Source organism: Acomys minous (genome assembly GCF_964271855.1).
Source record: "Acomys minous genome assembly, chromosome: 5".
Classification (NCBI taxonomy): Eukaryota; Metazoa; Chordata; class Mammalia; order Rodentia; family Muridae; genus Acomys; species Acomys minous.
This window is the reverse complement of record NC_140494.1, coordinates 117,825,799-117,843,826: the sequence shown is the minus strand read 5'-3', so window position 1 is coordinate 117,843,826 and position 18,028 is coordinate 117,825,799. Positions and strand designations below refer to the sequence as shown.

Sequence of the window (18,028 nt, the reverse complement as noted above, 5' to 3'; positions counted from 1 at the left end):
ATGCCCTGGGGTTTCTTCACACAAGCCCATAACCTTACATGCCTTAGACCACATGTTCCACATTTCCTGCCCCAGTGACCATGGCTCAGAACTAACTGCCCTAAATGTTTCCTTCTTCATTTCCTACACTCTCAAATGCTGTCACTCTTACCTACACTTGTTTTGTCACTTGGCTGGCTTCTCTTGTTTATTCTGCAGATGCGATCAAATTAGCCCTGACAATGCTCTTTCTTTCTTTTCTTTTCTTTTTTTTTTTAAGATTTATTTATTTATTATGTATACAATGTTCTGCCTGCATGCACACCTGCACATCAGAAGAGAGCACCAGATCTCATTATAGATTGTTGTGAGCCATCAGTGTGGTTGCTGGGAATGGCTCAGAGGTTAAGAGCACCAGCTGCTCTTCCAAAGGTCCTGAGTCCAATTCCTGACAATGCTGTTTCTTTCTTTTTTTTTTTTTTTTTTTTTTGAGACAGGGTTTCTCTGTGTAGTCTTGGCTGTCCTAGACTTGCTTTGTAGTCCAGGCTGGCCTCGAACTCACAGCGATCCGCCTGCCTCTGCCTCCCGAGTGCTGGGATTAAAGGCATGTGCCACCACGCCCGGCCAACAATGCTATTTCTTTATCCCAAAACTCTCCATGGCTCTCGGCTACCTTTAGGGTGGAGTATACTTTTCTTTTCATTTTTCTTTCTTTTTCTTTTCTTTTTTCTTTTTTTTTTTGAGACATGTTTCTCTGTGTAACCTTGGCTGTCCTGGACTCCCTTTGTAGACCAGGCTGGCCTGGAACTTACAGCGATCTGCCTGCCTCTGCCTCCTGAGTGCTGAGATTAAAGGCATGCGCCACTATGTCCAGCGGGTAGAGTATACTTTTCAAGCCGAACCCTGAGTCTGCCTACAGCCTGCCCTTTTACTCTCCCATCAGCCAACATGACCTGGGCACAGCCTGGACCCCAAGCTCATCAGCCTTGCCTGTCTGGCTGCCCTGCCTCTTTCTGTCCTGAGGACTTAGGAGGAACTTTGGAGACAAAGGCCCCTCTTCCTCTTCCACAGGCAGGAGCAGCCATCCGCCACGGAGAGTCCAGCTGTCAGCTGCCTCACAGGAAGATGCTGCACTGCCGATGGGGTAGCCCCGGTGTGGGTGTGTGTTTGCACATGGCGCTGGGACTGCTTTGCCTCACAGGTGAGGGAAACAACGTGGTCATGATGGTGTGTGGGGCTGCCTACTCCTTCTTGGGCTCCTGCCAGGCTGCCTCTGTCTTGAAGAGTCATATTGGTCTCCATCTCTGGGCTCCACAGGCAACCAACCTCCTTCACAATAGCCTCTACTTTTTCCATCTGTAAAATGGGACTTTGGCAAATGTGTAGGATGATGATACAGGTTCCTGAGCATACTGTGTGAACCCTCCTCAGGACCCTGGCAGAACTTCCTGTCCTCAGGCACGGGCAGGATTCAACTTTTTATTTTGTTGCAAGCGTTTGTCCAAATGACAGCTCCTCAGCTTGCTTCCTTGGCTACTTTGTAGAAAACAGCATAGCTCGCCTCCTCCTTCCCTATGCTCCAGCAGTTTCCTCCACTTGACATAGGGTTCCTTTGTTTATTGCCTGTTGAAGATGGGAGGGGGCTGTCTATCCTCAGAGACAAGATGGATGCTTGCTATGTAGTCAGTGCTCAATCCTCATGATGGATAAATGAAGGTCCTTTCCACTTAGCGCTGCTAAATAAACTTCCTGTTTGGACAGTCAGCCACCCCATGGAGAAAGCAAAGCTGAGTGTCTGGTGCCATCTAGTGGTCACCACAGGCAACACCCTCTCTACCCATGGGCTTCTGACTTTTCTCTGTCTCTCATCTGTCTATCTCTCTGTCTCTCGTCTGTCTCTGTCTGTCTGTCTCTCTGTCTCTGTTTGTCTGTCTGTCTGTCTGTCTGTCTGTCTCTCTCTCTCTGTGTCTCTGTCTCTCTCTCTCTCTCTCTCTCTCTCTCTCTCTCTCTCTCTCTCTCTCTCTCTCTCTCTCTCTGTTTGCTTGAGACAGGCTCTCTCACTATGCACCTCTGGCTGTCCTGGAACTCACTATGTAGACAGGCTGGCCTCAAACTCACAGAGATCCAACTGTCTCTGCCTCCTGAGTAGTGGGATTAAAGATCTGTGCCACCACACGGACCTGGTTCTAACGTCTTTAGAAAGAAAGGACTTTGGGTGACTAAGTTCCATATCCTAGATGTCCCCAGTGTAGTTGGCAAGGATGAGAACTGGTCCGAGTTTTCATGGGATTATTGAAAGACATCCAGAACCAGCTTCAGCCTTTAGACATCACATACTTAGAAAGAATCTGTATAGAATTCACAGTAAAACCACAAAACAGTTTTGTAAGCCACCTGTGGGTGCTATATTCAGTTAGCTTCATTTAGAGACTGATTTACCTACTTTGAGTGTGCCTCCTGTCTGTGCTGGCGCCTAGTAGCTCTCTCACTTAATCACTGTGACCAAGCACAGCAGACTCCCCAAACCCTTCCTGACTGTTCAGAGATTTTGATGGAAAGATGACGTGCAGGCAGAGGTGGCAGGGAGGCTGCCAGGAAGTTCATGGGATAGAGGGCACAGATGGCAGCCGAGGACCCTGTTCCAGGCCCTCCTTTCTTATAACTTATAAAAAAGAAAGCATTTTATTGGAGGAGGGTGCTTGCAGTGTCAGAGGGTGAGTTCCTGACCATCACGGTGGGGAATGTGAAAGCAGGTAGGTAGGCGTGGCACTGGAAAAGCAGCTGAGAGCTTATATATCTGATCCACAAGCAGAGATGGATGTGTGTGTGTGTGTGTGTGTGTGTGTGTGTGTGTGTGTGTGTTAGGGGGGACATGGGCTTTTGAAACCTCAAAGCCCACCCCAGTGGCACATCTCCTCCAACAAGGCCACACCTCCTAATCCTTCCCAAATAGTTTCACCAACTATGAGGAGCTTACTGATTCAAACCACCATACATTCCTTCCTTCTCACCGCTCATCAATCAGCAAACTGATAATTCTCCTGAGTGCATCTCAGATCTGGCTGCTTCTTTCAATCTCTACAGCTACTCTTCACTTTCTCCTTCCCTCTTCCTCCTCCTCCTCTTCCTCCTCCTCCTCCTTCTCTTCTTCTTCTTCTTCTTCTTCTTCTTCTTCTTCTTCTTCTCCTCCTCCTCCTCCTCCTCCTCCTCCTATGGACAGGGTCTCACTATGTAGCCCTGGCTGGCCTAGGGCTTTCTATGTTGTCCAAGCTGGCTTCAAATTTCTGCAGAGATCCTTCTGCCTCTTGTCTTCTGAGTGCTGGGATTAAAACCTGAGTCCTGTGCTAACGGCCTCAATGCCCTTTCTTCTGCTGTGTCACCATCACGTCTTACAAGGACTTCGGACTACTCGCCCTCTTACTCCTGTGCAATACAGTCTCCCTTTATAGAGGAGCCAGGGTGAACTTCATGCCTTGCTACCCAGATTACGTCTAATAATTAGTGCTCTCCTTAATGACATCCCCACGAAGGTGGGAAGCCCGGGTTTCTTCCAGCATCTCTTACAGTCCTGTCTGGCTCACCTCCAGGGGAGTTTCCCACTGGGTTACCTTCCCGTGTGCTTTCACTGGCCCCTGCCTCAGAACCTTTCTACCCTGCTGGGCCCTCTCCCAGGCACACCCATTTATGGGGCTTTCCGCTTCATGGGGCTCATGCCTCACACCTTATTTATAGGCATGGGCATTCTTTCTTGTATAGGAGTTAATGATTATTTAGGAAGAGAAGGAAAGAAAAAGCACCCATGAGGTTCCCTCACTCAAAGGAAATCACTATGAACACTTTTTGTGGGCGCCCCTTCCTAACTATACAAATAGTGTGTATTTGTGGGAAGATGCAAATGACCTGGAAGGTGAAGACGACCTGCCAGGCTTGAAAGCTGCCTCTTCGCTTTGTTTGCTTTCTTTTTCTCTCTCTCTCCCTTCCTTCCTTCCTTTTCTTTTTATAGCAATTCCCCCTTCCTCCTCCTCCTCTTCCTCTTCCTCTTCTTCCTCTTCCTTCCTTCTCCCCTTCTCTTTCTCATTTTTTTTTTTGGACCAGAGCGGACCCAAAGCTGGGCCAGTGCTCTAACACAGAGCCACATCCACGGCCTATTTTTCTCTCCCACAGTCTAATCACAAGCTCATGAGCAGCCCTGTTCATCACAAACTGCCTCTGTCTTCCATTGTGATGCTAATGAGCTCTAGGGCATCTCCTTGCCCTTGCCGCATTCCTAATTCATGTTGGCACAAAGCTACTCTCAATGAGCAGCACAGATAGATAGGAACTTACTTTGAGCCCCAGATCCAAAAGGAAGGGTGCAGAGCCTAGAGGTAACTGGGGAGGGAGAGAGACCCTGAAAAACCCCACCTGTCCTAACTGCCCTGCCCCCTCCGACTCACCCCCAGGAGCTGTGGAGGTCCAGGTCTCTGAAGACCCTGTGGTGGCCCTGGTGGACACCGATGCCACCCTACGCTGCTCCTTTTCCCTAGAGCCTGGCTTCAGTCTGGCACAGCTCAACCTCATCTGGCAGCTGACAGACACCAAACAGCTGGTTCACAGCTTCACTGAGGGCCGGGACCAAGGCAGTGCCTATGCCAACCGCACAGCACTCTTCCCCGAATTGTTGGTGCAGGGCAACGCATCCTTGAGGCTGCAGCGCGTCCGAGTAACTGACGAAGGCAGCTACACCTGCTTTGTGAGCATCCGGGACTTTGGCAGCGCTGCGGTTAGCCTGCAGGTGGCCGGTGAGTATGGAGAGGGTCACCCTCCGCTCCTCCCCTCCTGCCTGCAGCTACTCACGCATTGCTGCGCCACAGAAAAAGGCGACTCCTGCACTAACAGCCGCATGTATCCTCTCTTCCACTCTCTCCTTCACTGATGGTGTTGGTGACCCCTGTCCTCTGCCACCCTCCAGCCTTCTACTCAAAGCCTGGCATGACCCTGGAGCCCAACGACCACCTGGGGACAAGGTGACATCATGTGCTCCAGCTTCCAGGGCTACCCTGTGGCTTCAAGGTTCTGGCAAGGCTCACCCTTGACTGGCCATGTGACCACATCTTATATGGCCAAGGAGCGGGGCTTGCTTGGTGTGCACAGCACGCTTAGGGTGGTCCAGGGTGCTAAAGGCACCTACAGATGCCTGGCACTCAAGCTGGTGTTACAGTAGGATGTGCGTGGCTCAATCACCATCACATCCCACAGAAGCCCCACGGGTTTTTTTATTTTTTATTTTTTATTTTTTGACTCTTAAATGGCACTGTACAGGGAAGGTTACTATTCTATCAATTGCGCTTGAAGTTAAAGGGCATTAGCTCTCTATCGTTAGTCTCCCAGACAAGTGAGATGCTTAATAGTGATAAGACAGTGATGGGACAGGGGACTCCAGGTAGTGTGGAATCTCTGACTCCCCAGACCCCCAAGGCTATAGACATTTTCTGGAAAGATGGAGATGCATCTGAGTCAGCAGGAAAGTCAGGAAGGGAGTCGGAGAGGAGCTCTGCTGAGGAAGGGCTTTGTTCTTGCAGGAGCTCTGGACCATCCTATTGCCTAAGCCTTGACCTTAGGGATGGCTCTCGTCAGACAAGACCAGCCCACTGTGAAAATCAGATGTGAGACTCAGTGTGTCTAGAGAGAAAGAGAAGGAACAAGGCCTGTGTTTTGATGGGAGAAGAGCCTGTGGAGCAGCTACAGACGCTCTGTCCTTCTCTAATGCTTTGTCTCTATGATCCTGACCCAGGAAGCATGGAGATCCAGGTCTCTGAAGACCCCGGGTGGTGGCCCTAGTGGACAGTGACACCACCCTATGCTGCTCCTCTCCCAAACTTGGCTTTAGCCTGACACAGTTTAACTTCGTCTGGCAATTGACAGACACCAAATAGCCGGTGTGTGGCTTCCTTGAGAGCTGGGACCAGGGCAGGGCCATCCTAGGAGCACAGCACTCTACCCTGCCCGCCTGGCGCAGGGCAGTGCCTTCTGTGCGTCACTGGCTTTGTGAGCATCCGGGGCTTTTGCAGTGCTGCTGCCAGCCTGCAGGTGGCAGTTGAGTTACAGGCGGGAACATTTTCCCCTCTTGGCCCAGACTGCATGCAGCCCATCCAGTGTCCCACTGCCCATCCCACTACCATCAAAGAAAGGCCTATAGCTGACTCCCAACTCTCAGTCTCATGTATCCTTTCCTCCACTGTATCTGCTGTGCTGGCTGTCACTGATCTCTGCCCTCTGCCACCCTTCAGCCCCCTACTCGAAGCCCAGCATGACTCTGGAGCCCAACAAGGACCTGCGTCCAGGGGACAGGTTGACCATCACGTGCTCCAGCTACCAGGGCTATCCCGAAGCTGAGGTCTTCTGGAAGGATGGACAGGGATTGCCCTTGACTGACAATGTGACAACATCCCAGATGGCCAACGAACGGGGCTTGTTTGATGTTCACAGCGTGCTGAGGGTGGTGCTGGGTGCTAATGGCACCTATAGCTGCCTGGTACGCAACCCAGTATTGCAGCAGGATGCTCACGGCTCAGTCACCATCACAGGTAAGGGGAGACGGTCAGCTGAGGAAGGCATAAGGGAGCAGGTACCGCCTAAACTGGAATATGAGTATAAAAACACTCATTTTCATATAGATTTCATGCACTCCAGAGCCTCCCCGGTGGGAAGTCTTTAAGGGACTTTTTTTTTTCTTGAGTTGACAAATCATTTGTAATATTTGCTTTCCATGGTACTTTATGGCTCTTACAGGGACCACAAAGTACCTTCCTGGAATCTTAGAGGGGTGGGTAGAATTCTGGGGCAGACACAAGGCTTGCTAAGAGACTTGGTGAATGGGGGTGTGCTTTCCAGTGGGGACCTCTTTGGTGTGAAGGAATTGCCTAGTCCAACTGTGAAGCCCTGGGAGGCTCTCGGGTAGATCCCACTTACATGGGTGAAGGGCAGTGCTTCTCCACGCAGACTAGAGCACCGCAGTTGCATTGGTCAGGATTGCCTCTACTGCCCCCATGTGGCCAAATACTAGATTGCAGCTCTTACATGAGTAGTCGCCTAATCTCTGTTTCCAGGTCAGCACTAGACCGAGTAGGCACCTTCAGTACTTCAGGGTGTAAAGAGGGTGCAGGCTCATGTTTATGCCGAGGCAGAAAGCCACCCTCTGTGTATAGCCTTGACATGTCTCTGTTCAGTCCTTTGGGAGGCCCGTGTGCTAGGTTTAGTTTCCCAGTGCCTAGCTCTGCGGTGTGTGCGCACTTTCCCAGGGGCCTCCTCCGTCTCTGAGATCAGGACAGCAAGTTGTCTGATGCTGGGCCTTGTCTTTTCTCTTTCCACAACTTCAGCCTGACATCCCCCAACCCTCTCCGCTTTCTACTTCCGGTGGTTGCCAGTCTCTGTGTAACTCTTACACTTCCCTGTAGTCCACCTCTCCCACTGGGCCTTATGTGGTCTTCCTTCATGATGGACTAATCAGGACAGTGTTCAACCATTCACGTTTGCCTGTCTTCAAGGCATCGCCCAGACCTCCCCAAGACTGCACGTACCTTCTCTGTGGAGAGCTGGTCCATGCCTCCTCTAAGGGAGCCACTTCCTCGGCTCTCGCGTGTTCTGAGGTACCACTGTGATCTCGCAGAGAGCCCCATGGGAAAGCTATGGTTCACTGGCGCTGGAGAGATGGCTCAGTGATTAAGAACTGCTGCTCCGTCATGAAGGCCAGAGTTCACACTCCAGCAGCCGTACGAGGTGGCTTGCAAACACCTACGATTCCGTCTCCAAGGGATCTGATGCCCTTTGCTGGCCCCTGTGGGTACTCTCACATACATGTGCAAACACACACAATAAAAAAAAAGGAAAGGCAGTCTTTTTACAAATACGACCAAGGGATGTGGGTTGAGATGGACAGAGGTGTGGAGGTTGGCAGGGAGGACAGAGGGCTGACGGCCATCCTGTACCAGATGGGCCGGGACATCTGTAGTACTGATGCTGTGAAGCAAGGGCTTGTATGTACAAAGAACGTTGGCCGCACGTCAGAGAACATTCTTTATGCCTCAGGAGCCAGCACTGACTGAAAGGGATTTCGTTTGGGCCAGTCTTGTCAAGCATAGTTCAGAGAAGAGACCGAGGCCCCAGTGAAAAGCGGCTCTCCCAAGACTGCAGGCTAGTGCAGGGGCTCCGGATGTTTTCGGGGCCAGGCACCACTTTGAAACTTGACAAGTGACAAAGGCAATGGCTTGCCACAGCTATAGCTTAGACGGTTCCCAGCTTCTCTAAACTCTATCTGAGGACACCGGGAACCCTTTTTGCCGCATGCTGCAGCAAGCAGATGAACCAGGATCTGAATCCAGCCTTGGCCTCTTAGCCCACTTTTCCCTCCTCCCCGCAGGCTGGCCTCCTGTTTCATTAGAGGAGAGCTGGCTTACCTTGGAGCCCTTGGCCTGCAGTTTGCTTCGGGCAGATCTGCCTTGTACAGCGTTCTGGGATTTCGATGCTCAGTCCTCTGGTCCCCCTCCACCTGATGGGGGTTAGTGATGTTGTGTGTGCTGTGCCAGGCCTCTGTGGAGAGAGCTTTCTAGAGGAAAAGCTGGAGCTAGAAGGCTGAGCCCCAGCCGACTGTGTCCTTTGCCGGGAGAATGAAGGAAGTCTGACCGTGTTTCAGGCACAGCATCGGGGCGAACACAGGGAGTCTTTCCTTTTGAGTATTTCTTTTTGAGTTTTTTTAATTAGCTTATATTAATTTACATCAAATAGATTCATTGTGATATTTTATATATGTATATAATGCATTTTGATCATATTTAGCCCTAATACCATTTTCATGTCCCCATATCATTTCTGCTAGTCCCCATTCCTCTGCCCGAATAGTCCCCTCCTATTTTCATTATTTTAAAACCGTGTGTGTGTGTGTGTGTGTGTGTGTGTGTGTGTGTGTGTGTGTATACAGGCGAGAGGACATCTTTCAGGAGTTGGTTCTCCTTCCACCATGGGCTCTGGGGCTGGAACTCAGGCTGTAGAGTCTTTCACCAGTGGAGCCATCTTGGTGTTCCCATCCCATTTAATGTCTCTATTTTTTTGTGACACGGTGGCTTTCATTAGTACTGCTTATAGGAGCGCAAGTGAGGGGCCGATTACAGGAGCCTGGGCACTTTGTCAAGTGACCATATCCCTGAAGAAAATGTCTCTCCCTCTCCTAGCAAGCATTAGCTGCCTGTAGTTCCTCAGGGCGGGGTGGAGTCCCTTGAATGTTTCTGCTGCTCTGCCCTGTCTGCTGCTGCACGAGCCCCATCTTAGAAATTTCTAGAGGCCTCTTCCATGTGCCCCAGACTGACCTTCTAGCCACTACCTCAGCGGTGGCCTTCTGCTCCTATGCTGGCTTCTTCTGATTCCAGGGTCCAGAGCGGCAGTGTGCCCCACCTCCACCCTGTGCCCGTGGAAAGCATAGCTACTGCAAGAAATTATCCCAGTTCCCTGAGCCTGGGCCTCTGCAGCATGCAGGGTGCTGGGCCTGCTACCTATGTATTCCATAGAGGCTGCCGCCGCCCTGGCGGCATGTTGTCTCTAGAGAGTGGAAGGAATCAAACACGTGTGTGTGTGTGTGTGTGTGTGTGTGTGTGTGTGTTCCTTTACCTTCTCCAAGGCTCTGCCCTGGACCCAGTATGGCACTAGGCTGAGGGTGGTGTCTGTGCTGGGGCCATGTGGGGGGTGTGCTCAGAACAGCTGCTGGCTTCAAGCCCACCTTGAGCTCCTCAACCTCCCCTCGCTCTTTGACTTGAGGTATCTAACAGGTGGAGCCTCGGGGTTGCACGTGACCGTTCCCTCCGTGAGGCTCCCCCAGATCTGCATGAAGCCCTGAGAGACTTAGACGCTCACTCCAGGCCCTTGTCTGTGTTTAGAACTAAGGCACACTTTCTGTGAAGAGACAGAGAGTAGCTACGTTGTGGACCGCATGCCGTCTCTCTGCTGGCAGCTCTTGGTCTCAGTTGACCTTGAACTCATTATGTAATGAAGATGGCCTTGAGTTTTCTATCCTTCCACCTCAGCCCCCTTAGTTCTGGGATCACAGGCGGTGTGGGAAACTATGCCTAGTTCATCCGGTGCCGGGAATCGAACCCAGAACTTCATGTGCTCTCGACAGTCCGTCTGCCTACTGAGTTACATCTCCAGAGTACTGTAGCTTTTCTTTATGTTCTTTCCTTCTTTTCTTTTTTTTCCTTTCTTTTTGTGGCCCTTTACAGAAATAAGAGCTAGTACTAGCTCATGGATTGTAAAAAAAACAGGCCACAATCTGGCTCACAGGCTGTAGCTAGCTGATGTCTGACTTTCAGGATGATGTAAACCAGTTAGGAGTGCAACCATCAGGGAGGCCTCTGGAGAGGTGACTCCTAAGATAGGTGGGGGAATTTGGGAGCCCCTGCTAGGAAGGGAAAATGACAGTGACAGTGTAGAGCCTGGAAGGAGACAGGGCCTCTGTAGAGACTGACTGAAATGGGACTTCCTGTGGTGACATTAGACAGAAGAGCTGGGAGGCTAGAAGCTGAGTCGGCTTAGTGATCTTGAGCCACTCTTAGAAGGCAGAAAGATTATCCGAGGCCATGAGGCCCTACCCACGGTTGTTAGTCACCCTTGGCTTCTTAGCTCCTCCCACTCCCTTCTGACGCCCCGTCTCTGTCACCATAGCCACAATGGAAGGTTTGATGGGATGAACGGAGCTTTGGCCATGGGGTCCTGAGCGAGCTTCATTCATCTCGGCGGGGCGCAGTGAGACCGGGAGTCCCTGTTCACACCTTGGAACAAAACGGTCTCATTCTTCTTTATTTCTGTTCTAGGGCAGCCCATGACCTTCCCCCCGGAGGCCCTGTGGGTGACTGTGGGGCTCTCGGTCTGTCTTGTGGTTCTGCTGGTGGCCCTGGCCTTCGTGTGCTGGAGAAAGATCAAGCAGAGCTGTGAGGAGGAGAATGCGGGTGAGTGACAGTGACTTGTGTGTGTGTGTGTGTGTGCGCGCGCGTGTGCGCACGTGCACGTGTGCATGAATGTGTGTGATGTACATACGTCCTGGGGCATGCCACTGTTTTAGTTTACTCAGTGCAGTTGTAGGAGACTACCTGAGGCAGGGTCATGTAAAGAAGCTTGTGCTTTTCAAACTGGGAGAACCGTACCTAAGCAGCAGGGCTGGCAGAGAAAACACTGGCCACAGAAGAATGAAGGCTGGAGTTCGGGGCTCCAGCATCCACAGAGATGCCTTGTGGGCTTGGCAGGCTTCTCTGCGATTTCAACTCATAGAAGGAGGAAACAGAGCTTCCCCAGAGCAAACTGATCGGTTAGACTAGGCGCATCAGTGAGCCCCGGGCTCAATCGAGAGACCCTGCCTTAATGAATAACATGGAGAGTGTCCAAGGAGGACTGATGACATCAGCCTCGGGCTCTACATACAAGTGCACCCACACACATGTAAACAGGCATGCACACTCGCACGAATACCGCACACTCAGACACATGCACAGAACAAATAAGGTGACACATCCGGGCACCAGCATCTGAGGAGGCCTTGCTCATCTTTAGATGGTGGAAAGTCAAAGGGCAGAAGGCCACAGTGTCAGTCCCTTCTGCAAGGGTGGAGCTCTCAGAGCCTAACCACCCCTTAGAAGTGTCACCTCTTTAGGAAAAAAAAAAAATTAAGCTGGGCGTAGTGGCGCACACCTTTAATCCCAGCACTTGGGAGGCAGAGGAAGGTGGATCGCTGTGAGTTTGAGGCCAACCTGGTCTCTAAAGAGAGTCCAGGTCAGCTAGGACTACACAGAGAAACCCTGTCTCAGAAAACAAAACAACAAAAACAAAAAACAAAACAAAACAAAAAAACAAAAAAACAAAAAAGAAGAAAGAAAGAAAAAATTATTTTAAAATTTAACATTTAAATTTAAATTTTTAGTTTCAAATTAAAGTTCTGTGAATGGATGTTTTGCCTGCATGTGTGTCTGGAACTGGAGTTACAGATGATTATTAGTTGCCTTGTGGATACTGAGGCTTCCTACTGCCTTGTTCTCTGCAAGAGCAGACAGTGCTCTTTAACTACTGAGCCATCTTTCCAGCCTAGAAGTCCCACCTTTTGACACTGTTTGGTGGCAGTTAATTTCAGTGTGCATCTGAGAGGGAAGAGACATTCAAACATGGCAGCTGCTGTGTCTGTGACAGAGTGAACGGGAGGAGCAGGTATACACCGAGGGGCCCAGCCTTAGACCTCAAGGCTAACTAACATCCTATGTGTGGACCTGCCTGTCGGCGTGTGAGCATGGCAAATGGGTGTTAACAAGAGCGCGATGTGTCATGAAGGTGTCATGAAGCCTTGTATAAGGCTACAAGGAATGAGTGTCTGTGGACACAAGTGTGAAACTGAACGTGTAAGTCTCATGAGTGTGTCTGGATAAGTGAGCCTGGCCAGATAAATGTTGGGCTTCCTACTGTAGCCCTCCCATTATATGCTAGGTTCAGCTCCGCTCTGGTCTCAAGCAGAACATTTCGTTTGTGTGTCACTGGAAAGACTGTGTGCCTTCCTTGGCATGGGGAGTGTGCAGAGCCTCCCAATGACGTCATCTGGTGGATGTGGGGATTGGTTGGTATTGGTGATGGTAGATGGGTGAGTCCACCTTGGTGGGTGTCACATGGGTAAACTGAGGTACGAGAGCAGACAGGCAATGGAGGCTGGAAGGTGGCTAGGTATGAGGAAGAAGTGAGGAGAGTTTGGGGATTGTGGGTAAGTGATGATTTGTCATAGATGGTTAAGTGGGCTGGTAGAGAATGGATGGACAGACTGAAGTGGGCGTACAGAGGGACTGGGGAGATGACTGTCGGTCAAGCGGCTGCTGTGCAAAGATGAGGACTTGAGTTTAGATCCCCAGCACCCATGGAAAGCCTGGTGTGACAGCTTGTTTCTGTCACACTGGGGGTTAGGGAGACAGAAAGATCCCTGAAGTTCACTGGCCAGCCACTCTAGCTGAATCGGTGAGCTCCATGTTCGGTGAGGAGCCCTGTCTCCAATAAAGTGGAGAGTCAATTAAGGAAGACACTTGATGTCATCATCTGACTTTCATCTGCATGCACACACACATGCACATACCCACAACACACACACACACACACACACACACACACACACACACACACACACACACACACACACGGTCCAGATGTGGTGATATTGACTGGGTTCTGAGTGAGTGGGTGTGTGGAGTTACAGGCTGGGTGGAAAGCGGGGTGAGTGGGCCCTGGCCAGGTAAGAGTTGGGCTTCCTGCTGCAGCCCTCCCAATATATGCTAGGTTCGGCTCCGCTCTGGTCTCAGGCTCCAGCCTTGAATCCAGCATTCAGACCAGAAGTGGAATCTGTTCAGCCAGCAAGGGCGGAAGGGCAGGACTGGAAGCACTGAGGAAGTGGAAGGGCAGGACTGGAAGCACTGAGGAAGTCTGTTGTTCCTCTTCTAGGCGCTGAGGACCAGGATGGGGATGGAGAAGGAGCCAAGACAGGTGAGTGTGGTCCAGGAGACAGAAAGCAGTTGCTGAGATTGGTTCTTAGGGTACGTGCTGAGGTCCTGGTGCCCCACAACGGCAGGACCAAGAGTGACCAGGCTGAGAAAGGCAGGTTTCCCAGGAGCCCTGTTGGACTGTTCCAGTTGACGACAGCTCCCTCCCCACCCCCACAGAAGGAAGAGCAGGAGACTGAAGCCTGGGGACTGCTATAAATCATGCCAATTAACTCTCCACCTGTTGGTGCCTGTGTGGCCGGCATGGAGATGGGGCTGGGATCAGGCCTCATTTCTCACTCTCAGAGGCAGATGTCGGTGGAAGGAGGGAGGGACGGAGGGAGGGAGGGTGCCCTGGAGAGTCAGTCAGCCTCCAGGCCACATGATCCTGGGCCTCTGGGGACCTCTGCAACCATGCCAGCCCCCTCCCTCTCGGTCCTCATTTGTGGCCTGGGCTGTGTGTGCTGCCGCATTGCCAGCTTGTTTAGGGACAGGTCCTTGTCCCCGTTCTATAGTAATAGAAACCTGAGATTCAGAGAAGGAGACACATGGGACTTATTCAGAGGGGGCGGAGGTGGGACTTGTGAAATGAGGCTTGGGACAGCTCTGGGACATCTCCCCTGGCACTGCCCATCCCCACTCATCCTTTCTGCATCCCCACCCTTCCTTCTCCCTCTGCCTGCCTCCCTAGGGGTCTTCTCTTATCAAACCCTTTTTTTTTCCAGCTCTGCGGCCTCTGAAACACTCTGAAAACAAAGAAGGTAAAGATGTATGTATGTATGTATGTATGTATTGCCTGAAATGGAATGTGTGTGTCTTTGTGTGTCTGTATAGAAAGCTGGGGGTGGGGGGGGGGGTGGGAGGTCACTATCACCCTTCTGTTGCTGACCTGTGTCAGCGTCCGCTCACCTCCAGGTGAGATGGTCGAGGAGCCTGGGTTCCAGCTGCTCCAATGGGACCCAGATATCCTACCCAGGCTCACCCGCGCCAGGCATTTCTACCTCTCCTGTCTGATAGTCTTAAAGCTGCAGGGAGCCTGGGGCCTGGATTCTGTTCCCTGCCACACCATCCCTGGGTCCAAGGAGTGGCTGTGGCTGCCATGCCCCCTCCAGAGGCAAGGGATGAGAAGGAGGGCACAGAACATCTTTCTAGGGCTTGGCCAAGAATAGCTCCTGCCACTTTAGATACATCCCATTGGGCAGAACCTAGTCATGTGACCTGTTCCTCAGGCCGAGGCTAGGAAGGTAGCTTTCATCTTGGGCACTCACGTTTCTGGTGCATAGGAGGTGGCTGGTCAGTACGGCAGTTGGCAGTCATTTATTAGGAGACGAAAGGTCTGCTCGCTGTCGTTGGCAAGCAGTAAGCACTGGAGAATGAAGCCACACTGATGAAAAATGTCAGCTGGGTGTCCGAAGGGAGTTGTAGCTCTCTATAGGTGACGCACTGGGCTTCCCTGCTCCCCAGGGAGGCATCCTGGCCCCTACTCTGTGTCCAAGATAGATAACCGCAGAGGCAAGCTATGACAGCTCCTTCCCTGAGGACAGACAGAACCCAAGGGAGAAGAGAAGAGCCGGGCCACACGTGTCCAAGGCCTTCTAAACTGCTAGTGCAAAGCTGGGACGTGGAGCAGGGCCAAGGGTGTCGGATTTGGATGTTCTTCAATAGGGAGGCAAAGTCAGAGGGAGAGGGTTTCCTGCAGCGTGACTCTTCAGGTCGTAAGAGTGTGAAGGGGCACCCTGCCAGAGGCCGGAATTGGGCCAGGCCTTGAAGGGTGAGTCAGATGGACCAAGTAGGCCAGCAGGAGGGAGTGTGTAGGGTGAGAAGACTCACTCTCCCACCTGGCTCCTATGTGCACACTGGCCTCTGGGGTAGCCGTGTAAGGAGTCACACTCCTTAGCTCTACATGTCCTGTGTACATATTAGCCTCCAGGGTCACTATGATTATTAGGGTGCACACTCCCAACTGGATATGTGACTTCTGATGTAACACCCCAGGAGTAGATATCCTAGCCTCTAATGCATCCCTCCTACCCCCCTTTTCCTTTCATCCTACTATGAATTTCAGATGATGGACAAGAAATAGCCTGACTGGGAGATGCTGCCCTTTCCAGGTTGGGGACCCACTCTGTGGCTGTGTGGAGCCTCAACGTGAGCCCCGCCCCAAAGGAAGGGGTCCTGCTCTGCAAATCTACCCGTGCTTCAAAGGATGTGGTACGCAGGCCACCCACAGCCTTATTTCTCCGATGGACTTAATTCCCGTCATCCCGCAGCCTTATTTCTCCAATGACACGATACATGAACCGTCCCGCGGCCTTCTTCCTTATGGACGTGACACACAGACCGTTCCACCTCAGCATTCCTCCAGAGTCATCCAGTGGCCTTGTTTCTCAAGCGATCCCACACGTGAACCTTCCTTCGGCCTTATTTCTTAAGGACACGTGCAAACCACACACACACACACACACACACACACACACACACACACACACACACACACCGCCTCCTCACGCCTCCAAAGCCATGCAGACCGTCTAAACTGCTATTATTCTCCAATGCACGAACCCCTGCCTTACTTCTCTGAAGGCAGCTACATAGTTACCTCTTGCTTGTTTCTCCCGTGGCCCTGACATATCTTAGTTACTGTTCCCCCGACCTTTGTTCTGACTAGTATGGGGTCCCATCTCTTCAGCATCTCTCCAGTCTTTGTCCTGACTCCCCTGTCCCGCTCTGGCCCTGGCTTTGGCTGTCTCCCTCTCTGACTAAGTGAGATGGGGGCACTCTCCCCATCTGCACACACAGGTACACACATACCTGCAGCTGTACGTGCTGGAACGCGTACAGACTTGCCTTGTGTGGTCTCCTCTGGCTGCCCTGGGCTGTGCCCATTCTCCCCCCGCAGGAAGCAGACGCTGGTCTCCCTGGTTCTCCCTGCCCCTCAGGGGTTCAGCCTTCAACTCTATGCTTTCCCATGTTTAGGATCTTTGTTACTTTTACTTTGTAGTAAATTGACATCTCTTGAGCAACCACAGGGGTTAGCACTGTGCTGGATGCCAGGGTCCTGCATGAAATACAGAGTCCCTTACCTCTAGACCTCACCTCCAGCTGGGAAATGTACCCATCTATGCCCACAGCTTCTGGGTACCTCAGCCTCAGCCTATACTAAGCCTGACCCAGGGCCCGGCATAGGGGCAGAAACCTGGAGAAAGCACAGCCCCGGGTCATATCTGCAGAACTGGGTATTTTCCAGAGTCTTTCCATATGTACACTGGAAGACAGGTGGCCACAGCCATGCAGACCTGCATGGGGGCAGCAGCCTATGCCATGCTAGAACCTTCTCAATAGCTGGAGCCTGGGGAAGCTGTTCCTTACCACGGTGCTATTCTGGAGCTGGGCATATACCCGGCTTGTCTCTGACAGCCCTGGCTTCTGGCAGAACAGAACTTCTGATGAGCCCCTGAAGGCGCGTCTCCCAACCCAGTTCTGGAGAGCATGAGGATAATTTAAACACAGGACTCTGGCGCACACCTTTAATCCCAGCACTCAGGAGGCAGAGGCAGGTGGATCTCTGTGAGTTTGAGGCCAGCCTGGTCTACAGAGTGAGTTCTGGGACAACTGGGGCTACACCGAGAAACCGTCTAAAAAAAACTAAACTAAAATAAAATAAACATGGGACTCAGTGAACTGGGTATATTTGGGGAGAAATAAATGTTGTCTTTCAATAGCTTCTCGCCTGTGATGTCTGTGAAACCATGACAATGGCTTGGTGCTAGAAAGAAGGAAACTGTCCTGGGCATTTCCGCCTGGGGTAGGGCTCCATGGCTCTGTGCCTCTTAGGTCTCTGGGTGCAGGTTCCTTGGGAAAGTGGTTGAGCCGAACCAGGTTCCTTGGCTAGCGGTTTCCTCCCATCGTTGGGCATGTGACTTGATTTCTTTGTCTCAGAGTGTAACCTAGTTTAGGGCCTCTGTTAATATCCCTGCTTTATGATGGGACCGTGTTAGGCTTCTCGTTGCTGTGATAAAAACACCATGACCAAAGTGACCTGGGGAGGGCAGGGTTTACCCCTAGCACAGCCCTTCAGGAAGTGAGGTCAGTGCCGGAACCTGGAGCCACAACTGGAACAGAGACAGTGGGGGAGTGCTGCTTACAGGTTCACTCCTCGTGGCTTGCTCAGCCTGCTTTCTTATACAACTCAGGACTGCTGGCCCAGGGATGGCACTGCCCACAGTACCCTGGGCCCCTCCCACATCAACCACTAAGAAATAAAATGGCCCTGAGGTTCATCTATATCCTGATCTTATGAAGGCATTTTCTCAAATGCTCCCTCTTCTCGAGCTTCTGTCTAGCTGAGGAGAAAAACAGACAGACAGACAAAAGATCCCAAACAGGCAGAGAGGCAGGAGGAAGCAGGTACCAGAGTGTGCCTGCTAGTCTTAGCTGACCCAGTGGAGTGGGGAATAGGCCCAGGAGTTGGCTCTGCTCTTTGACCCCCGAGCAGGGTATTTGACCTTTGGGCATCACTTCGGGTG

The 18,028-nt window shown here is 51.7% G+C and overlaps 1 protein-coding gene across 2 annotated transcripts in view; it reads left to right on the top strand.

Moving 5' to 3' along the window:
* CD276 (CD276 molecule) overlaps positions 1-17,223 on the top strand; it is a 32,746-nt gene extending 15,523 nt beyond the window's left edge. The window contains exons 2-8 of one of the 2 annotated variants that reach the window (XM_084781602.1): positions 1,051-1,180; positions 4,506-4,760; positions 6,249-6,545; positions 10,818-10,952; positions 13,465-13,506; positions 14,228-14,263; positions 15,568-17,223. In XM_084781602.1, the coding sequence (XP_084637728.1) occupies positions 1,051-1,180; positions 4,506-4,760; positions 6,249-6,545; positions 10,818-10,952; positions 13,465-13,506; positions 14,228-14,263; positions 15,568-15,590 (918 nt within the window). In that variant the 3' untranslated portion in view covers positions 15,591-17,223. Of the gene's footprint in view, positions 1-1,050; positions 1,181-4,421; positions 4,761-6,248; positions 6,546-10,817; positions 10,953-13,464; positions 13,507-14,227; positions 14,264-15,567 lie in introns of both variants that reach the window. The other variant, XM_084781601.1, reaches the window with a different exon arrangement.
* The last annotated feature ends 805 nt before the right edge of the window (positions 17,224-18,028 follow it).